Genomic DNA, 22,562 nt, shown 5'->3' with positions numbered 1-22,562 from the left:
CTTGGACTTCTCTTACACCAGCACCCATCCAACCAAACTGAATGGATTTACTGAAAGAGTCTGTCAAGGAAGGCTTCTCTGTTTCTATCACTCTGCCTTTTAAAAAACATTGATAATCATGGCCTGGATCCACTGACTCATTAGGAGTTAACAAAGTCATCCTAATGATAAAAACAATATGTTATCATGTCTGAATAGCTTAAATAATGTAAGTGCTATAAAGCAAATGGGCAGGTCAAATGGCCTGGGTCTTAAGAGACGACCACAGTTAAAGGTGATCTTGTGTTTATGCTGGTTGATGTTCATGGGCCCTGGCCTTGTCCTCTCTGCCTCAGAGCTGGAATCAGGAGGGAGCAGGGGCTCCCACCCCAGACAGGACACCCCGTCTGAGTTCCCTAGATGCCTCCTGGCCCCCCAGAGGCTCCCACCCCAGACAGGACGCCCCATCTGAGTTCCCTAAATGTCTCCTGGCTCCCCAGGGGCCCCACCCTAGACAGGACACCCCGACTGAGTTCCCCAGATGCCTCCCGGCTCCCCAGAGGCTGCAGTGAAATCTGTTTTTCATTCACTCTCATGTGGTGTACAGAACACCAAATTGATAACTCACTGGTGTGGTATAGCTGTTAAAGCTATCTCCATGTTAGCATCCCAGTGGGCACTGGTTCCAGTCCTACCCGCTCTACTTATAATCCAGTTCCCTGCTAACATACTTGGAAAACACTGGAGGACAGTTCAAGTCCTTGGGGCTCCTGTACCCACATGGGAGACCTGGAAAAAGCTCCTAGCTTCAGCCCTGCTCAGCCATGGCCGGTGCAACCATTTGGGGAGTGGACAGTAGATGGAAGAACTCTCTCTCTCGTCCACTGTAACTCTGACTTTAAAATAAATCATAAAAACTAAACAACCCGCTGGTAAAGTTGCTTGTGATGTGACAGGCACTTCAACTCTGTACAAACAAGCTCTGTTACTGCTCTAGCTTCTTGTATCTTCGTTTTTCTCTCAAAACCAAAACACGCCCAGGAGATGCTGTGAATCCCGACTTCCTGATGGCTACGAGCGGTGGCCTGACTCACCTTCACCTTGCAGGATTAGAAAGCAGCAGAGCTGGGATCTGAAGCTGGACTGCGAGGCTGTGGAGGTTGGACCCCAGCCACTTCATCCTGGGCCGTTCCTGGATGAGGGCCTCCAGCCAGGCTTGCTGTGCAAAAGCTGCAAGCAAAGGTGCCCAGAGAACATTCTGAGAAAGTGTAACTCTTTCCCCCTCAGTTTGAAAAGTGTGAAAAATGTCATCTTGACAAGCGGGTAGATTCAGGGAGATGTGAAATGGGCTTCCATTGTTTAGCCAGTGGCCTCGGCTGAGCTGGGCGGTAACCTGCCTTCTGTCGTGACTGGCATCACAACAGCACCAGAGTGCGATTTCATTACTGGTGGGTGCTCAGTAACATCCCCGGGGGCTGTGAGGGTTAATGCTCCTGGAGCAGCAGAAGGTCCTGGTCCTGGGGCCCCCTGCGCCCCTGTTGGAGACCCGGAGAGATTTCCTGGCTCCTGGCTTTGGTTACCCCAGATGATGCACTCACTTGGGGAGTGAACTGAGGGTGTAAGACCTCTCTGTCTCTCCCTCTCTCTATTACTCTGCCTTCCAAATAGTTAAATCTTTAGAAAAAAGGATGAATCCTTGCCAGAGCCCAGAGGTTCCCAAGGACAAAGCCACAATGCCTCACGGTGGCCAGGTGGAGGAGGTCTGGCTGGGGTTGGAATGCCCGAGATGGGCGGGGAACTCACATGGCTGCAGATATTCCCAGGTGCTCAGCAGGTGTGGCGTGAGGCGAGGGCTCTGTTAACTCCATGCACTTGACATTAACAGAGTTGCTTCTGCTGCTGAATCCTGTGAGGGCCAGGGCGGGGGTGGGGGTGGATGGAGGGAACCGCAAGGTGCAGAGGGCTCCAGGGTTGCAGCCGTACAGAGCTCTCATTGCTGGGACACGACCAGCATGTCTAACGTCTGTCCCCATGCCACGAAGCCAGGACTCTCTGGGTGGCAGAAAGCTGCTGGAGTCGGGGTGAGGCTGAAGTAGCCTCGACAGAAGCACTGGACGGGGCGGTGGCTCTCAATGCCCGCTCTAGGTGGAATCACCCAGCAGCCTTTGAAGGCCAGCACCAGCTGGTCCTCTGAGAAGTTTCAGCTGTAACGGATTCTGGGGAGCAGCCTGGGCGGAGCTCTCCAGGGCGCTCTCACGCAGAGCCAGGTCTGAGCACCACTGGGCCAGCGTGGCCAAATGCAACTTCACATATATTAGGAACTCCCCGCACAGCCCACCTGTGTGGGAACTGAGGCTGCCTGTCGCCGCGGCCTCCTGACTAGGGCAGGGAGCTCCAGAGGCTGTGGTGTTGCCTTGTAGGCACAGTTGGGACGGGCACCCAGCTCATGTGGATGTGAGCTAAGCCAGTGTCCATTCCAGGCAGCGCAGCTTGGGCACATGGTCAGCTTGACTAAGGGTCACTGTTTGAGTCCGACCTTTTGCGATTGTTTTTCCCACCCTTGACCTGTGACCTCCTTACTCCTCTGCTCTCCTTGTTTTGTTATGCAAAGGCACAGCTAGCTGTCATTCTGAACAGGAGGCTCTGCTGGGGGATTTGCAAGTTATGCCTGGGCTATGCCATGTAAAGAACTCTTTAAGTCAGCCCCAGCAGGGGTGGGGACAGGCTTGGGGTGCTCAAAGATGCCTCTGGAATTTAATGAAATAGTTCATAGCCTTTGATCAAGGTTTGCCTCAGTTTAACCCTGATCCCACTTCACTAACAGATTATCCAGAACATCTCTTTTGGATATAACGCAGTTACGAAGTCACTGCTGGCTAGGTCCTAGCCAGCTTCTCCTTTGGTGGCACTCCTGTCTCTGACTGGACATGCAGTACGGGAGGTACTTCATCCACACCTCCTGGCCCTAAGCCTGCGCCCCACCTGCAGATGTTTGGCTGCAATGGTCCCCCATGCACACAGGGGCAGCTTGGGGAGACGCCAGCTCAGGGAGCCCCAGAGCCAAAGCGAGCACCGTGGAACCTGAAGCTTCTTCAAAGCTCACATATTGGACAGGGATTGATTTTATTAAGATAGCTTCATTTTAAGGAAAGAGACAAAGCCACGAGTCAGACTAAGCCATTGGGGGGTTGTGGGAGAGTGGGGAGGCTGGACACTCTGCCCCGTGCCATGCAGAGGGGCTGGGGTCGTCCCTGGCCCCTGCGTCCATGCCACTTTTCCTGGACCCTGCAGTCCTCTGCTGGGGCTCACTGCACCTTCTTGAATACTTGCTTGCAGACGACACCCTGCACCCTCATCTCCTGGAACAGAGACACACGTTGGTTACTGGGCAGAGCACGGCAACACTTGGGGCTCAGTGTATCTGGGGGCAGAAACTCGGAAAACAGAGATTGGCTTCCACTCAGCTCCCTTCCTCCGACTGTTGGTTTGAACAAACAAACTACCAGGGACCAGGCTGTGCTGTCCCAGACGGTTCTCCTTCCCCTCCTGCCCTTCAGGGGCCAACCCCTTTAAGCATCTCAAGACACAGTGTGATCTTGGCTCAGTAACAGGGCTCAAGACCCCTCCCTCCCTACCCCACCGCAGGAGCTCAGCAGGTTGCTCAAGGCTAAGGTTGCAGACTAGTGCGACAATTCCAAGCTGCAGCTGCACACTGGGGACTTTGACAAATGCCTGGTCCCGCAATAGACCAGTTCCAGCCGTGGCTCAAGGCGTACAGCCCTGGGAAGACAGGGCCCAGGTAGCCGCACACGTCTCAGCTGCCTAGCTCCTGCTGGCTACAGCGGTGGTACTGCCACTGCTTCCAAGACTCCTTGGAAAGATGCTGGAAATCGGAATATGCATGTGACATTTCCTAATTGATAAGCTGGTGGCAGAATTTGTCTGAAGCCCTCAGAGGACTACATAAAGCAGGCCTGTGGCCCTCAGCTTGCAGCTTGTAGCACGAAGCACAGAGCTACGGGGCTCACAGGGATGAGGTCACGGCTTCATTCGCCCACCCTTTTGGCTCTGCAGCTAGAGAACTGAGAGCCCAAGGGAGATGTGCCAAGGTCAGACCTTAGGGCCCTGCAAACATTAGGTCTCGACAGAACTCCAGTGCAGCAGGATGGCAGTTTGCATATGAGGCCAACGGAAGAGGCCACAGTATGGCACCGGGCATTGGAAATGAGGTTGCCTGGACCAAGTTCCTCTACCACCTGGGGAGTTCCAAGAAGGGAGGGCGAGAAGCAAAGGGGCACCCCCTGCCCACCCTGCAATGGACACGAGCTGTGCCTGCCCTTCTGGAGTTAAGGACCTTGCTGTGGGCCTAGGCACACTCTTCCCAGACAGTAGACTGAGGTCCAGCCCGGAGGCGAGAGCAGTGGGGTCCAGCAGGAGCTGAGGCAGTTGGTCCCTCCCCTTGACCGAGAGCACGTCTCAAAGCCGAGGCTCCCCGTCGGCTCTGGCTTGCCTCATTGTAGCATGGTGTACATTTACATAATCTGGGAGCAAGTAGGTTCTGTCAGCTTCTAAGTGTGCATTTTGACAATCTGATCTAGAGCATCCACCTTGTCGTCACAAGGGGAGGGCCCAAGACCTGCGTGGGGAGATCTGAAAGCTTGTGGGATACAGCGAGCAGGGCTCACTGATGATGCTTCTCAGATGCAGCTCCGTCCCTCCTCCCTGGAAACAATTGTCTAGGTTTTATAAGTCACTCAAGAAACTCCAGGTGCCTACAGGAGAGGCTTCAAAGCAGAGCCAGGACCCGGCCATGTACCCTCCTCCCAGTCCCACTGGGCCCTCCATCTGGGTCGCAACCCAGCCAGGCCCACGACCTACCAAGTGCAGCTCATCCCCCTCAATCCACTGGGTCCAGCCACGTCCCTCCTTCTCGCCCTTCTGCACACACTCGAGCTTGTCTCCGTCCCAGCTCACTGTGGTCTGCCAGACAAAAAGCATGGTTGTCAGTCTGGAGCAAGTTGCCTCTGGGGGTCACGGACAAGGGCCCCAACCTTGGCGATCCAGGATGCGCTCCTGTTAATGCCGTTATAGCAAACGTGTGGCCCAACACTGTCCACCCACCATTTACTGGAGCATGCAAATCCGCTTTAAAATGCATGGAGAGCCTCATTAATTCCAAGCATCATGAGGGAGTTAGTGTCATCAGGTGGAGCTGCCCTTGAAGGACTGAGAGCAGGGGAGGGGACTTCCGAGGGCTCTTTCCCACCCGCCCATCTTGCTGGCCACTATCCTTGGACATGTGATGTATTCATTCGTTGTTGCAACCTTGCTAGGTTCCGGGACCGCCCCCCCCCCGTCTCCCAGCAAGACCCCATCCCTACCTTCATAGAGCTCATCACTGGCAGGGCAAATGTCCTTGGGGAAACACCCTGGCACAGGCACTCCTGGTGCCCGTGAGGTGCCTGCCTGCACTGCCAGGCCCTTGCCATACCATCTCTAATCCTCATGCATTTGTCCTGTGTATCTGGAGCCCAAGGTTGTTCCTCCTTGTAGCTCAGGTGAAGGCAGTGGAGGAGCCAGCTGGAACACAGCTCTGTGGGCTGCTTGAGGGCCTCAGGATGCAGGCTCAGGCTGTAGGAGTCCAGGGGAGCAGAGGCACCCCAAAAGATGGGGTCTGAGGGCCAGTAAAGGAGGCCCTGGGGGAGGGAGGTAGAGCTGGGCAGCACAGGTTGCGTCAGAAAGCAGTAGGTTGGGCAGTCCTAGGGGACTGTGGACTGCTAACAGACACCCACCCTGCACTGAGCACAGCACAGGTGAGTGCCACCTGACTTCCCTGCTGCCCGCACCTTTGAGCTTTACCTGCTCCCCGGGCACTGCTGCTCTGCCTGGTGTTGGCGATGCCAAAGGGAGGACAGGCAGGAGGAGCAGGCCCAGCCCGTGTCCACGGGAGAGCTCAGCGTCCTGATGGAGTAGTGTCCGTCCCCCCACATCAGAACACAGGGTGCCCAAGTGTTGCAATTCAGAGGCTGGGCATTCTGGCCCCAGCAGAGACCACAGAGCCAAGTGCAGAGTCTGGATGGGGGCCTTGTGAGCCAGAGTCCAGCGGGCATCAGCCAGCTGTGGCTGCCCACCTGCCTCACTTACATTTTAAAAGCTGTAACTTCATTTTGTGTGAGAAGAACTTGATGACAGATAGTGATCTTCCACCTGCTGGTTCACTCCCTAAATGGCTGTAAGAGCCAGGATTGGGCCAGACCAATGCCAGGCGCCTGAGACTCTGCCCAGGTCTCCCACGTGGGTGGCAGAGGCCCAAAGACCTGAGCCATCACTGCCGTTCCCAGGGAACACAGTAGCAGGAAGCTGGAAATAGAAGCAGGGCCAGGACTCGAACCCAGGCCCTCCCTTGTGGGATGCAGGTGGCCGAGTGGCATCTTCACTGCTGTACCAAATGACTCCTTTCGAATGACCTTTCCTCCAGCAGCAACTGCACTCAAGTGGGCAGAAGTCTGCCCTGCTCATGAGGCAGTTCTGAGTGCACTCCTCTCCCGGGTCCTGTGTTTCCGCCTGTCACCTCTGAGGTTCCAGGATTCCTCAGCAGCAGCCTGGTAACAGTGTAGGAGAGGAGAGATGTGGGGAAAAGGGTGTGGTGTGAGCAGGCACTGCCCGGGGGAGCACAGCAGACATTGCCCAGCACAGCAGGCACTGCCCGGGGGAGCACAGCCTTCCCTGGTTCCCTCGCCAGTTGAGCCAGATCGCCCTCTGCTGTCAGGATGAAGTGTGCAGGAGACACACAGGCCAAATCAGGCCGAGAGGCACCCTGGGCCGCCCCCCAGCTCTGCAGGCAGGGGTGGAGATCAGGTCGAGAGGAGTCCCACGCAACCCCCCAGCTCTGCAGGCAGGGGTGGAAGTCAGGCTGAGAGGCACCCTAGGCCGCCCTCCAGCTCTGCAGGCAGGGGTGGAAGTCAGGCTGAGAGGCACCCTAGGCCGCCCTCCAGCTCTGCAGGCAGGGGTGGAGGTCAGGTCAAGAGGAGTCCCACGCAGCCCCCAGCTCTGTGTACAGGGATGGGGTATACCTCTGCACCTGCAGCCTTTATGCACAGGGAGAGTGGGCATGGGAGGCTTTGGGGCGCCTCTCCTCTTGGTCTAGAGACTATCTTGGGATGTGGGTGTAGCCCCAGGTCAGAGAGGGGGAGGTCCCTCCAGGTGGGGATGCAGCATGGCTAGTGCTTGACGGGGCTGAACTGAAAAGCCAGCAATCAGACAAGGTGCCCAGGCAATGCCGTCCCTTCATGCCAGGGCTGGGAGGGGATGTGGGCACCAAGGGGTCAGCCCTTGACTTCCAGGGCTCCAGAGGACACCCCATTTTGTCATCAGCCTGATGATGCATGAAGGACTCCCATCACTCAGAGCGATCAGAGAATTGCGTGTCCCCAGCCATGACATTCACATTAGGCAACGTGCAGATCCACGGATGCAATGCCAATCTGCATGGAAACAGGGGGGAAATGGCCAGGAGACAGCGTCATGGGGTCTTGTCTCTTCAGAGAGGGGGTCCAGCATTCATTCTCACCAGACTTCCATTGTACACACACGCATACATTTCTAACAAAATGAACACTGCGCCCTTTGAGTCTGTATCCTCATTTCTTTCCTTATTAGAAGCAATTTCCCACTTCAGCGAGTATTCTCCATAACCATCATTTTAATTGTTATGTAATATCCAGGAAATAGCTACATAATTTGCAGGGTCCAGCGCAAAATGAAATTGAGGGGCCTCTTATTCAAAAGTGATTAAGATATTTTTCTCTCTTTTTAAATGTATTTTTAGAAAATTGTGTTTGAGAGGCAGAGACAGAGCCCCTTCATTCACTGCCTCATTCCCTAACGCCTACCACGGCCAAGGTTGAGGCGGCCGACAGCCAGGACCCTGGCCTCCAGCACAGTCTCCCACACGGGTGGCTGGTCCCCTCACTGGAGTGAGGATAAAGCCACAAGCTTGGGATGCACAGTACGGAAGCCCGCCCTGGGCTCAAGGCGCTGGGCATCGGGCAGCAGACTGCAGCCTGGGGCGGCCTGCATGCGGCTCTGATCTGCTAGGTGGACTCACCGGGGAGGCCGCAGTGTTTGCCAGGCCATCCCCAGGGACAAGGAGCCCTGGACCTCAGCTGTCACAGTGTCTCGGCTCCTGCTCCCTGCCTCCTCCTGTGGTGCTCCCAGAGCTGCAGCAGGCAGACTCAGGTCAAGAGTGAATAGCGTGTTCCATGGCATCACACACGGCCGGGTCCTCCATTCCTCATTATGCACGCTGAAATTGGGTGCTCTCAATTGCAGAGGGGGCTGAATGCTCCAATGGGGTCCCCAATGAGTCACATGCTATTCACACCCTTGTCAAGTTCTCGCTGCTTGTGCTGGACTTGGCCATACCCCTGGTCTGGCCGACAGGCCATCAGCAAGGCTGCTGTAAGCAGCGCCTTCACCAGCCCGAGCATGCGCAGGGCAGCTCCTCTCGGAAGCCAGTTGCCATGCTCTGAGGCAGGCTGGCATAAGGCACTTGAAACCGAGCGGCTGCCCAGCTGGAGGAGCACAGGGCCTCAAGCAGCCTTTGGCTAGCCCAGCCGCAGGGAGCTGGAGAAGCACCCCATTAACCACAGAGCCACCAGAGACTGGTGAGTGAGAGTTGGGGGTGTTGTTTTCAGCTATTATGTCTTGTGGTGGCTTGTCCCATGGCATTACGTAAACCAGACACCTCTTTTCCCAGGCTGTCCTGAGGCTGCGAGACAATATATCCACAACACACTGGCAGAGGGTGGCAGCCCTGCTTTGACAAGGCTGTGCTTGTTGAAGGTGAACAGTGAGTAGAACCTACGGCCTCTGGGGTTGGAGATGGGTGAAGCAGCTGGTGAGCTTCCCCTCCTTCCAGGAGAGGGGGCCCAAGAGGAGACCCCTAGGGACAAGCCTCACGGACCCTGGCCCAAGAGGAGACCCCTAGGGACAAGCCTCACGGACCCTGGCCCAAGAGGAGACCCCTAGGAACAAGCCCCACGTTCCCTGCCCCAAGAGGAGACCCCAGGGACAAGCCCCACGGTCCCTGGCCTTACTCTTTCATTCATCTCTGTTAAGCACCCCATCGGTTGGGGGGCTCCCTGCTGATAGCAGTGAGCATCTAACATGGTGGACTCAGTTCTCCCTTATTTGGGGTGAGATGTAACTAGGCGGTGAGTGTACCCTTCCAGCACCCAGCACGAGCTGCTGCAAGCACCAATGGATGCTCCTCTTGGACTCAAATGTTGGGAGAGCCATATGTTCCCAGGACAATGGGAAGGGCTTCCACCTTCATTGCTGTGTTCAGCAAGGGAACTGGGAGCCTGCCGAGTGCCCGTGTGCTGGGAGCCACGTGCAAAGCTCTACTTAATCTTTGGGCTTTAGGGAGGATGAAAATCAGGCTTATGTGGCTTTCCGGCTTGCCACCAGGTGCTAAGGATGGGGCATCGTTGAGCCCAGCTCTCTGGGGCCACTGTGACAGACAGGGTGGGTGGCAGGCCCTCTTCTGCTGCATCCCAGGGGGAGGGGCTGGCAACAATCTAAAACCATCACACGGTGGGGGATGCCTTCTGAGTCCATGTGTGGGTTTAAATTAATATAGTAAGGCCTTCAAAACAGCACGAACAAGCAGAGACAAAAGCTGCTAAAGGCGATTATCACTAACAGGAATGCCAGAGCAAGGACTCTGTGGGCAGACAAGGAGCAGAGCCGCAACTCCGGCCGCTCGCAGGGACTCCCAGCAGGGACGATGCATGTGCAGACCCACCCGCTCACCCTGCTGCATGCTGTTCCCTTAGGCATTCCACAACGTGCTCACATGGGTTCAAACTGCCAGAGACCTCAAGACCCCAAGAGAGCCACTGGTCTGGATGGGGCAGTGTCAGACTGGAGCCCCATAATGGGGCAGTGGGACCATGCCTGCTGCTTCCGGGGCCCTGACCATGGGCAACTCACCCTGGAGAAAGGCGGTACACACAGCCTGGTGAAGCTTGTGCTCCCCGACGGGCTGGGTGGTGTGAGGTCAGGAAGGCTTCCAGGTCGGGGAGAGGAGCATGACTGTCGCCACTGTCCCCCGTTCACCCCAACAGCATGTGTGGAGGACCATCCTGTGCTGGGCCGGGCAGCAGGCAAGGGACGCATCACAGGGCAGTCGCCTTCCGCAGACTTCATCTTACACACATGGAGACTGCAGCCAGATGCTCAGCCACCAAGGAGGAGGCACCCTACTCCACGACTGCGGCACACCAGGCTGTCCAACCTCTGCCTATCAGCGGGATGCCCAGATGGGAGCAGTGGGCAGGCAATGGGCTTGAGGCAGCCACAAGGGGCTAAAGCACACCGTGAGTTGATTTCTCAGAGGGCACACTTTGCAGGGTAGAAGTATTAACAGTGACAGCTCAGGGGTGGAAATGGGAGGCAGCGCTAAGCCACAGCCTGGGGCCCACACACCCCATCCTGGAGTTGTGCTTCTAGTCCCCCACTGCTGCCAACACACAGCCTGGGAGGTGCCAGGTCCCTGGCCCCATGCGGGAGATCGAATGGAGCTCTCGGCTCGGCCGCGGACCGACCCAGCTCTGGCTGCTGTGGGCATCTGGAGGGGGTGAGAGATCTGTCTGCCACTCTGACTTTTGAGTAAATCAGAGATGAAACTTTACCAAACACACGTTCCCCACACACTGTCACTGGAACACCAGCATGAAGCAGGCCTTTCCCACTTTATAATTCGCAGATGAACAAAGGCACAGAGAGGCCCCGAGGCCACCCGGGCTGTGGCTGAGCACAAACATGCAAGGGGTGGGGACAGTCTCCTTGAACCCTCCCAGCCGGGTTGCAGCCTGCAGGGTTGGGATCCCACAGTTCCTCCACTCCACTGGGGGGCGCCGTGGTTTAGATGTCAAAAGCTTCACAGAAACGAACCACAGCAACGGTCCAGCTCTCCCAGGGGGCAACCTGCAGCTGCCTCAAGGCAGATAAGGTACCTCTCAGTTTCCATGTGACCGCTTTCATATATAATGTAGAAAGAATGCTGTACCGAATTAGGTACCTCACCGAATTAGGAGGATCGAGAGTTTCTGCGGGAGGAGCGCTTCACAGAACACTGGCACGGGGGAACTCTCCGGCCCACGTTAGCTCCTGCTAATTGGCGAGGGGCTCTGGCAGCGATCACCACCAACCGCATGCATGGTCCGAGGAGCTGTGATCTTAACTTAATGCTCCTGGGATGGTCACGCTGCTGGGGGCTCAGGCAGGAGCACATACGAGCTGGGGCATGGCCTGCCTGCCACACGGCGGCCCTGGGTGCAAGTGGCGGGGCTGGGGGTTGTTAGACAGAGTGGGCTTTTTGCTTGTGTATTCTTTATGACCTTCCCAGAATGCAATCTAAGTGGGCTCTGAGTCAGTGTCTGACTCATGCCCATGGGCAGAGGATTTAGCCTCTGCTTCCTGAGGGCAGGGCCGTGTCCAGTCACTGGGAAGCTGGCAAGGGCTTGGTGCCCACACGCTCAGCCGTCCCTGCCTTCACACCCATCTCACTAAAAGAATGGAGGAGGAGATGGGGAGGGGAGAAGGAAGGAACAAGGGAGGGAAGGAGACCTCAGTGACACCCTTGTCTTAAACAGCCCAGCATTGCAGGTGTTAGCAAGTCGGAAAAACACACGGAGAAGCTGTTGCTACCTAACCGAGACATCATTCAACGGTGCAACTTCAGACACCGTGAGGGACACCTGCCTGCACAGGCATGTGTCAGACACGATCCTTGCTCAGAGCTGCCAGCAGCCCCTCAGAGCCAGGGCCTGTCTGCCCTGCACAGGCGTGTGTGTGTGTGTGTGTGTGTGTGTGTGTGTGACATGATCCTTGCTCAGAGCTGCGAGCAGCCCCTCAGAGCCAGGGCCTGTCTGCCCTGCACAGGCATGTGTGTGTGTGTGTGCGTGTGTGACACGATCCTTGCTCAGTGCTGCCAGCAGCCCCTCAGAGCCAGGGCAGTGTCTGCCCCAGACCCTGGGCTGAAGCTGGGCCTCCCGGCTATCAACACCTCAGCCCCCTTACTCTCCCACCAAGAGAACCTCAGTGATGGCTATGGACACACCCACTTGGGATGCCAGGAGGGGTCCCTGGCCCCCCCACTTCCCCTGGTGTAAAGGAGGCATCCATGATGGATGACTAGCGGCTGCTTGGCCGGGGAGGAAGGTGTGGGGCCTCAAAGGCTTTCCAACAGGGTTCTCCTTTCCTTCTAGTCCACACGCCCTGCTGCCTCTTCTGGGCTCAGGGAGGCGGGGGCGACCCCCTCCCTGACGGCATGGGATAGCTGCTCCTCCCGCTCCAGCAGTCCACAGGGACAGGCAGAAACCAAACAGCCCAACCTGGAGACGCCTCCGCAGAGCAGCCAGGAGCAAGCTTTCCCGGGCACAGGGCGCCAAGTGTGGGCCACACACCTCGAAGCCCTTTACCTTGCATCACGCACGCTAGACCAAAGTGCCTGCCCCCTGCTCGGCCTTCTAGAACTGGGCCACCTGGCCATGTCCCTGCCGGTCACCTGTCCTGCCACAGAAGCCCTCTGGACCCTTGTGACCGCTTTCAACAGACAGTGGCTACCTGTTGCTGTGCTTCCGGGTGAGGTGGCCCCTGGGGGCCTGCCTGCTGCTCTCCCCTCTCTGTGCTTCCGGGTGAGGTGGCCCCTGGGGGCCTGCTTGCTGCTCTCCCCTCTCTCTTTGTGGGCCCAGCTGTGTGCAGACATCGGAAGAGTGGCTCCTCCAGTGCCTGGCTCTGCCCAAATTGCAGATCTGTGAAACAAAATCAGCGCCAACTGCCAGGCACTCAGCGTGGGCGGGGCGGGTGCTGCAAGGCAGCAACAGAACATGGGAACACGTCACTGCCCTGTTCATTTCTCAGGACAGTCCCTGGGAGGGGACAGCCACGGGCGCTGTCTGTGAATGAGACTGCTGCGAGCAGGGTGTGTCCCAGGCCGAAGCCCAGGCTCCCACCTGCTGCTTGGCGCCCCGCTCTTGGCGGCTGCAGCACCAGCGTCGCCAGGGACAGGGCTAGCTGTCACCTTTGCTCTCTGCCCCAGCTAAGCATGTTGAACCGTGCTGGGGAACATCGCATCCTGGGAACCTGGGCTTGAGCCAGCTGCCTCCTCCATGTGCTTTCCCAGCAGTTCTCAAAGGCATGGACCTCCAGGCAACAGCCTCAGCCATCTGGAAGCTGATTAGACAAACCACTTCTCAGGCCCTGCCCACCCCTGGCCTCCAGGAGTCTACGCCAGTGGGCGGTGCTTGGCTGCAAGATCCCAGCTCCAACCCTGCATGCCACCATTGCCACGGGGCTGCAAACCTGGGGAGGTGCCCCAGGTCAGGGTCAGAAACACGGTCAGGTCACAGTGTCAGGACGAAGGGCAGGGGCCAGCTGGCTTAAGCACGAGGGTGGCTTCAAAGTGGCCTTTCTGTGAGGAACCCCAGGAACTTTCTGATGCTAACCTCTCTTCTGATATCACCCCATTTTCCTTCTATACGGTTTGCAATTCCCATCTATCCAAAGAGGATAATGAGATGTACAAAGCAGCATTTACAGTGGCATTCAAAGGAGAAGCTGACCCCAGCACTCGGTGGGCACTCGGTGCAGGAAGGGACTTAGCAAAGACCGGGCACGTGGCCTTTTCTTTTGTCCCTGCCTCACACAACCCCAAGCCTAACAAACCACCGTGGCTTGAGAAAGCTACTTTGTGAATTTTATTTGGGTTGCTTTAATTCTTCTTTTGGTAATCCTCAAAAGCATGCTGTTGATGCCATTCAAAGGTCGGGAACTTGTCTCTAAGACATGAAAGAGACCCTGTGTTTCCATCCAGGCACGGACCCAGCACAGTGCTGGGTGCACGGTCCGGGCAGGGCGGATGGCAGAAAGGGTCCCGTCCCTTGGCAGGGTCACCGCTGCAGCCTAGCGAGTTAGCTTTCACTACTGGCACTGAGTTTTAAAACAAGGCCACAAACTCTTCTGGAATAGGTGAGGGACAGCATCAGGAAACGGGCCAGTGTTTCCAGAGCAGCAGCTGGGTAGCTTTTATCTCCTCACAGACTCGGAGGGCGGATGGACATCAGAAAGCCAGGAAGGGAAGACACAGCCAGGCAAGTCACTGACATCTGACACTGGCTCAGCTCTGGCTGTTCTTGCCTCTGGCCCAGCTCCCTGCTAATGCACCTGCAAGGCAGTGCGTGACGGTGAAGTACTTAGGTCATGCCGTTCACGTGTCCCCAAGCCTATTCAGGAGTGAATTAGCAGATCTTCCTGTCTCTCCCTTTCTCTCCATCACTCTACCTCTCAGCCCCAAAATTCTTAAAAACAGGTGGAATTCAGAAAATGTCTAAGTGTTGGTATGAAAGATGCCCAATGAACACCAGAGTGACAAAGCCATCTCTGGCCTTCCTGTCCTGCCTCCTGTCCCGCCTGCTCCCTTAGGCTTCCGGGGGACACAGAGCATGCCCACCCAGCATGGACCCCAGGGGAGATTTCCAGACAGAAACAGTTTCCCACAGGAACAGGGGTAAGTTCTGGGTGGTGGGAGTAGGCCCGGCAGGGTGGCTGCTCTCAGCCTACACTCTGCCTACACTCTCCGTGTGCTGTCTTAGTGTTTCTGTGTTTTTAACAAAAACAAAGCAAGCCGCGAGGGCTGGGAGTGGAAGGCAGGCCCCGTGCAGGGTCATCCGGAGTTCAAAGCTGCCTCAGAAGAGGAGGGTGGGGGAGGCACACTGCTTCTGCGCCAACCAGGCTGTCTCCTCCAAGGAAACCTGGCCCTGTCCACAGTGCGATGACAAATGGCCTTCTGTGATTCCTGGCCGAGGCCACACACAGAAACTGCGTGTGCTTAGCGGGGCACAAGGAGCAGAGTGTTCCCAGGGGTTCTCCTTGCTCAGGAGTGGGGAGCACCTTCCCCTTCTCTAGGTCCTCCGCCCTGCCAAGCCCTCTCATGCTAACCCCGCTGCTGGCGTCTCCCTGGTCTGAGGGCACGCAGCAGGAGGTGCAGCCCAGTCTCTGCACATGACAGAATGGCCCCAGCTGGGGCTGCGGTGGGGTGACTCCAATGTGCCCCTAGCCTGGGCAGAGCACAGTCCTGGCCCAGCCTGCAGCAGCCAAGAGGCTCCCTGCGTGCAGCACCTGAGACCCACTCCCCTCCAGAGACAGGTCCCTAAGGGCCATCGGATCCCCTCATTTGAGGTCACAGGTGGGCTGCAGACAGCAGCAGAGCCCAGAACACCCCTCTCGACAGAGCCACTGTGACAGGCTCCCATGCAAGGCAGGAGTCCCTGTGCCTACTGCCTGCAGCCCCACGGGGTTACAGCCCCCTGGTATGCACCATCAGAAAAAGGAATTCTCCAGTGGGATCTTATACTCTGGCAGTTGTTGGTAACGGGCTTGGAAAGTTCTAGCACCACACAGGCCAAAGGAAACACATGTGCAAGGCAGATCCGCCCTCTGCAGCCATTCCAGGACACAGGTAAGGTGTCCGTGGGAAGGGGCAGACCACAGCCTGCCGGCCTCCGGCCCAGGGAGCACCCCCTGCAGCCTGGCCACGCCTTCTCAGCAAGGCCTGGGAGGCCCCCAGGAGACCCAGCCACACCTTGCTGCACCTCTCTCTCTCCAGCCAGGCCTTTCCAGGTCCTTAGTCCATGTGGTCCCATCTGGGGGTTCCCCATAGGAGCCCCCATTCTTAGCTATATCCTGGAAGTCCCACTGGGCTGGGGGTTTTTCTGCCCTGGATCCCCTCCTCAGCCCACTGTGCTGCCAGCGTGCTGTGTATGGTGATGAGAAGCGCTCAGTGAGCATGCACTTGTATTGCTAAGGGTTCCAGCAGCAGCTCAGGGGAGTACAGGGCACCCCGAGTCGGGTGCACCCCAGAGAGAAGCTATGTCCTGGGAGACAAGCACAGCTCTTCTGGGGCAAAGGTGAGTCCAGTGGGCCAGGGCCCAGGTTCGGGGTGTTTGGGAGGCCTCTCTCCCCAGCAGATTTGGGGGCCTTGAAACTTGCAAAGGCATGGCAAGGGATTCCCTGCCACAGTGGCTCCTCCTTCGACCCCAGCAACTGCAGGCTCAGCCCCACTGGGGCTTCCATCATCAAGCCTGAGGTCCTTCCTTCTGGCAAGCCCAGGCCCATGGGGCTGTCAAGCCGACTGGCCCGGGGCAGGGCTGGGAGCTCAGGGCTCCAGTGTCCCTCTCACAGGGCCCCTAGCCTCTCTCCCCTGGCCACTGCTGATTCTGGCTGACTAGTGGTCCTGCTGGACTGTGGGGGGACAATAAGCATGACTGGTGCTGTACAGGGTCAGGGTCCTTGGGCAAGGGGAGGGGTGGGCATGGCTGCTCCATAAGCAAGGCCTGGGAGTGAGCATTAGCCAGTTCCAGGGTCAAGATTAGGGGACCTTGACTTCCCAGTGGCCTGAAGCTGACCTCCTGGGGATCTGCCAGCGCTAACTGGGGTCTCCAGGTCAGCAACTTCCCATTGTTGGGATGGAGGGGAGCCCCTCTCCCCTCTCCTCCAGCTGCTTCCGGTGACCTGGGCTGTAGGGACAATGACCTCTTAGTAGGTCAGCTGCAAGCAAAAAACAAGCTCAGTGGGCAGTGGCTGGTGTGTGAATGAGTGTGTGTGAGTATGTAAGAGTGTGTGTACGAGATGGCCAGGAGCCAAATTCCAGCTCTGGGGCAAGAACGGGCAGGTCAGAGGGCCGGTAAGGCAGGATCAAGGCACCCTGTTTCCTGCAGCCACTTGAGGCTGCTTCACCTCCCAGGGCCTCTGTGCTTGAGTCCTCCTTCCCTGCTCTGGGCTCATTCTCTCCTCCTCTGGGCTCGTTCTCAGGGGTGACACACTGGCCTTGGAATTCTGTCCCTCCCTCCCTGGGCAGGTTTCCTTGGAATCTGTTCATCTGCAGAATGGGCAGATTCCTGTCTGTGCAAGGCTGCCAGGGGTTTCCAGGGTAGTCATGCGAACAAAGCACCCGGCCATGCGCCCACGCACAGGGGAGGCCCAGCGTGGCTGCTCTGGGAAGCCGTGGGGTGTCCCCTGGCTCTCCTCCCTTAGCCGTGCCCCACGGGGCAGCAGCCACCCCATCCAGGCACGGGAGTCCTCACCATGCACTTGCGGTCGTCGATGCCGGTGAGGTCCTCCTCGAACTCCTGGCCGACCTGGAAGTCCATGATGTAGTTCCTGAAAGTGCTCAGCGTGCGGATGATCATGTGGTCCCCCTCCTGAACAATCTCTTTGTCCGGCTTCAGCAAGCAGGCGATCTTGCGCAAGGCCACGTTGACATCTGCAGGGGGGGCAGCGCGGCCGAGAGGGGCAAGGAAGTTGGCAGGAAGATTCGGAACACCCCCAGCAGTCCGTGCCACGCGATGCCAGGAGGGTGCCCTGCCGCTGCACCGGGCTGTCCCTGCGGGCAGCAGCCGTGTGTGCCTCGGGATTCTGCCAACAAAGTTTTCTGCCCTTGGGTTAATCCTTCAGAAACAGAAACTAGCGCATGAAGCCCAGCTCTACTCATTAAATTAGTCCAGAGCCAACCAGCAAGACCACCCTGACCACCCTGGCCCCGCGGGCCGCTGGCTGGCTCCTGGCAGCTTGGGGGGCGCTTACCGAGGGCGCGCAGGTACTCCTCGAAATTGTGGTTGGCCAGCATCTTCCAGTATCCGGAGAAGTCCACAGGCATTTCGGACGGTGATCGGGGTGGCTGGGTCGCGGAGCAGACGGACAACACTCGAGGAGGCTCGGCGGGGGCGATCCAGGTGGTGGGCGGCCCGGAAATGTGCGCCCTCGGGGGCGCCGGGGGCTCGGTGGGCGGCGACAGCGGGCTTCCCAGTGCGCACAAAGCCGGCGGGAGGATCCATTGTAGTCGTGGCTCCTCCCCTTGGCGGGGCGGGGACGCCCTGGGCCCCAGTCGTCCCCACCGGTGTCCAACCTCTGCTCTCTCCTCTGGCTAGCTCAGAAGGCGAGGGGCTGCTGTCGCGGCCTGGACTGCTCCCCAGGGACCCCTTCCGATGCCTCTGGCTGCTCCCCGGAGGGCTGGGACCTAACCCCGGAGGCCGAGGAGAGGTCGGCGCAGGCCTGGGCGCGCTCCGCGCCTCCACATAGCTGGTGAGGCTTGGTGTGACGCCCTAGGGGGATTCCGGAGCGCTCTGAAGTTGGGCCCCCGGACCGCAGCAGGTGCCGGCGAGCACCCGCCGAGGGCTGAACTTTCTCCTTTGCCTCTCCCCCAGGCAGCTTAGGGCCGCGCGAGCCTTTCTCCCGCTTGGTGCCGTCTGGCCCCGTGCGCCCAGGCTCTTGGCGCTCCTCCGCGGTTGGAAGCGTCGCCGCGGCAACGGGCTTCTCAGGCGGCCCATTTGCCACCTTGGGCGTGTTGTCCCAGTGCCTTTAAACGGCTGTCTTTGGCACCGTGCGAGGGGGGTGACATAATCACACGAGTTGACTTTTTGACACCCCCCCCCCCGTCAAAGACTAAATATCTCTTTTGTTCCATGCACAGATCACAGCGTAGGTGAAGGCAGGCGCGTTTTCCCAGCGGGGCTCCGCGGGCGTGCCTCTGGGAGGACCGGAGAAGCAAGGCTAAGCGGGATCCCAGGAAGGGGCTTGCATTTTAGCCCTCTTACCTCCTCTGGTGTTGTGGCTATGGTGCTGGCATCTTAAGAGTTCCAGTTTGAGTTCCAGCTGCTCCACCTTTGATCTAGCTCCCTGCTAATGCGCCTGGGAAAGATGCAGAAGTTCTGTACCTGTGCGGAAGACCCTGATGGAGGTGGCATGTGCAGGACTCGCAGAAAGAAGGGCCAGGTGCCCCCACTTCAGCAGAGCACACATTGTTTTCCTAGTGGAACTTCATTGTGGCATCCCAGCTTGAGATAGCTTGGAAATGTGCTAAGTAAATGAATTCCAGGGTCCTTCTCCAGGCCTTGCGGCCTGCAGTGCCAGGTGCCACCCTGAGGGTATTCCAACTGTCCTAAACACCGAGTCGTGGGCCAGGGTGCACTGTGATAGGCGGCTTATTAGTCGGGGACATGTGGTGCTTTCATGCTGAGCTCTGGCCCAAGAAAGTAACACTGCAACTGAACACATGGGTGCCCTGAATCCCTGCAAGAAGGGAGGGCAGGGACGTGGTGGCACAGGAGGGGCAGGCCTGGGAAAGAAGATTTGCATTCCTGTAATCGACCCATTTACCAAGCACAACTGGCCCATTGAGCCCTAGCAGCTAAGAACGGGATTCAGATCCTTCTGTCCCAGGTGACACAGACTGTATCAACGATGAAAAATTCTGTCCTCGGGCTACGTTACGATGCACAGCTCCCGTCATTTGGGAAGCGTGCGTTAACATAGGAGAACCTTTATTTAAGGCTGGAAATCCTATTTGCCCAGGAGCCCAAACCACTGTTTTTCTGTTCTTGCAAAATCAACATAACTCCCTGGCAGGCTAGATGCAGAGGCTTGCAGCTGGGGGAGAATTTGGAGAAGGGATAACCAAGCCTTCCACTGTAGAAGCAGGCAAACAGAGCTGCGCGGCAGGGAAAGGGGCTGGACTGAGTCCCACAGCGTGCAGTGGGGGCTTTGGGCAAAGCGTTGGCTCTCCATCCCGCTGAGCTGTCACGCCCCATACTGATCTCCCAGCGGATACAGCAGTTGGTGGTTCCTGGGAGGGTCGGGGATGCCTTGACGCCCTTCCCCCTCTACTGCCTGCCACACAGGGAATGCCGTGGTGCCGGCATCTCCCCGATGGTCCGTTTGTTCAGTGCCTGGCTGAACCTGTCGCCAGGACCAGGCAGAGCAAACCGGAGAAGCCACTTCTGATTGTAAGTGGTTATCCGGTCAGCAGGCTTAAAGAACAAATGCAAACAGCATCAAATCCTGACCCCTTCCTTATGTAGGCATGGGAAGGCGAACCTTTGTTCCCCTGGGGAGCCCTGTCCCATCGCACAAGGTGCTCTGAGCAGAGCCACGGACCCAGTGCCTTTGAGGAGGAAAGAGCATGTGTGCAGCTGAAGAGCAGTCACTTCCTCTGCTCCAAAGCCTGTTTACTTAAAAGTTAGCATTACAGAGAAAGAAGGAGAGACAGAGTTCTTCCATTCACTGGTTAGCTCCCCAGAAGGTCGCAACAGCCAGAGCTGGGCTGGTCTAAAGCTGGAAGACAGGAGCTTCTGCTGGGTCTTCCACGTGGGTGCAGTGGCCCCAGAACTAGAGTCACCCTCCACTGCTTCCCCAGGCCACAAGCAGGGAGCTGGATGGGAGGTGGAGCGGCCGGGACACGAATCAGTACCCACATGGGATGCCAGAGGATTAGTTTCCTATGCCACCATGCTGGCCTAGACGCAAACTTTCAAATCAGTGTGGTTTGATTGTGACAAGAGTGGCCGATTTCTCAGAACAGCTGAAACGGGGCAACAGCTGGTACATCAGGGCATGAATAATTTAACAAAGGAAAAAAAGAGAGAAACTTTTCATTAATACTTTTTTGATGTTAATTTATTATTTGTGGCTTTGCCCACATTCAAACAGCCAAGGTAGTCATGAAACATTCAGCGAGAGCCTCTCAACCCTGGCCAGCATCTGTTTTGCCTCAGTTCCCCTTTAGAAACCTGGAAATTAGGAGTGCTGGAATGTGCTGCGGCATTAAAAATACTTTGCCAGATCAAAAACGGTGCCTGAGGACCACTGCTTAGCAAAGAGTTGAGCTACCTTTCATGAAAAGCAGGCCGGGCTGGAAGGCAAGGCAGCAGTCACCCAGGGCTGTGTCCAGTCTCGACTCTTCTATTGGTAACCGGAGTTGGGCACAAGGGCACAACCAACATCTTGCTAAGCCTCTCCCACCCAGGCCAGCTTACGCTGCACCTGGCCCCGGTTAACAAATGCATTGTGGGCAATTCTGAAGGGACGTGGCCAGCCCTCGCACGCGGAGCGGTGCCTCTGAGATGGTGTCTCCAGAGCCTGCCTGCCTGCCTGCCTGCCTGCTCCTGGCTCTCACCTCTTCAGGAAACCCTTGTGCCTGAGAGGCAGCCTTCCCTCCTTCCCAAGGCATCTGTTCCTGGAACCCCCCAAGGCCAGTCCCTGGGGAAATGAGGAACGTGGACCACAAAGCTGAAGAGCCCTCCCACGGCTGTGGCCCTAGTGCGTCCCGCTGCGGTTCCCGCGGGCACTTGCGCTCCCGAGGTACAGCCGGTGCATCTGGATGTAGGCGAGGACGGCGTCGGGGAGCAGGTACCTGACGCTGTGCCCCTGTGCCAAGGCCTGGCGGACGTAGGTGGCGCTCAGAGCGTTTTGCACGGGTGCGTGGGCCACGTGGATGTTGTGGCGGTGCCTGCGCAGGATGGGCAGGTCGGCGATGTACGCCTCGGCGTCGTGCCCCACGCGGCCCACGCACACCACGCCAAACTTGCTCACGATCTCCTGCACGTGCGCCTCCTCCCACAGGCCTGGGACCCCAAAGCTCTTCAGGAAGTCGGCCCCACACAGGAGCTTCAGCTCAGGCGCAGCTGCGGAAACAAGGGCCGACCGGCAAGGTTACAAGGGGCGGCGCTGGAAGGGGCAGTGTCACCAGAAGCTGTCCTCAGGCGGCATCGGGTCTCACTGCCGCTCCAGCCCCCAAGAGGAAAAGCGTGGCGGACTGCAGGGCACACACAGGCTGTGGGGTTTAAGGTCGCACTACGGCAGTGTGTCCAGGAATACAGAAACTATTTTTACTCAGTGTCCCAACAGAGGGGGGACCCTCGGTGCCTCGGCGGAGCATTTCCAGGGTTGCCTGTGTTGTCCCTGGAGTCCCACATCCTGACAGAAGGGAAAGTTCTAGAAGCCCTAAGACCCCCCTGGCCATTGCCTATCTGAGATTCATCCCGGCCCTAGTGCTCTAGGTCCTAACACTTGGCTCTTGACAATTAAACCTCCTCATGTTTACTTTAGGGGGGCATTGTGGCACTGTGGATCAGCTTCCCTGTGAGCACTGGTTCAAGTCCTGGCTGCTCCACGTCCCATCCAGCTCCCTTCTAACACACCTGGGGAAGACATGGAATGCGACCCAAGTGCTTGGATGCTTGAAGTCGCGAGGGGGACCTGGGTGAAGCGCTGGGTTTGTCTGGCCTATTCTCACTGCAGCCATCTGGGGAGTGACCCAGCAAATGGACGCTCTTTCTGCAACTTGGTCAAGTGAACACATGAAAGAAATGACTGTAAATGCTCTTTGGGCCGCCAGCAAGTCTCTGAAGAAATCAGCTGTGCCCTTTTGATTTCTGTTCGCATTTAAGACACATTCTAGAACCACTGATCAATGCAGACAAACCTCTGGAACTTGTTCTAGGAAAACGCTCCAAGGGACCGGCACTGTGGCTTAACTGGCTAATCCTTCACTTCCAAGCTCCCATATGGGCACCGGGTTGTGTCCCGGCTGCTTCTCTTCCCTTCCAGCCTGGGAGAGCAGTCGAGGACGACCCAAAGCCTTGGGACCCTGCACCTACGTGGGAGACCCAGGGGAGGCTCCTGGCTCCTGGCTTTGGATAGGCTCAGCTCCAGCTGTTGCGGCCAATGGGGAGTGAACCAGT

At 57.6% G+C, this 22,562-nt stretch overlaps 2 protein-coding genes across 4 annotated transcripts in view; both read right to left on the bottom strand.

Moving 5' to 3' along the window:
- Window positions 1-3,085: 3,085 nt before the first annotated feature.
- Window positions 3,086-17,879, bottom strand: RBP1 (retinol binding protein 1). The gene is given in 5 exon segments (XM_040965008.1): window positions 3,086-3,338; window positions 4,858-4,959; window positions 17,130-17,308; window positions 17,629-17,705; window positions 17,707-17,879. Coding segments are annotated over 5 exon segments (585 nt in total). The 3' UTR covers window positions 3,086-3,284.
- Window positions 17,880-20,478: 2,599 nt separating this feature from the next.
- NMNAT3 (nicotinamide nucleotide adenylyltransferase 3) overlaps window positions 20,479-22,562 on the bottom strand; it is a 51,973-nt gene continuing 49,889 nt past the window's right edge. For all 3 annotated transcript variants that reach the window (XM_041004179.1, XM_041004188.1, XM_041004196.1), the window contains exon 5: window positions 20,479-21,503. In XM_041004179.1, the coding sequence (XP_040860113.1) occupies window positions 21,136-21,503 (368 nt within the window). In that variant the 3' untranslated portion in view covers window positions 20,479-21,135. The remainder of the gene's footprint in view (window positions 21,504-22,562) is intronic.

This window comes from Ochotona curzoniae, unplaced genomic scaffold, assembly GCF_017591425.1.
Source record: "Ochotona curzoniae isolate NIBS_2020 unplaced genomic scaffold, NIBS_Ocur_1.0 contig_1302, whole genome shotgun sequence".
NCBI lineage: Eukaryota > Metazoa > Chordata > Mammalia > Lagomorpha > Ochotonidae > Ochotona > Ochotona curzoniae.
This window is presented reverse-complemented; position numbering and strand designations above follow the sequence as displayed.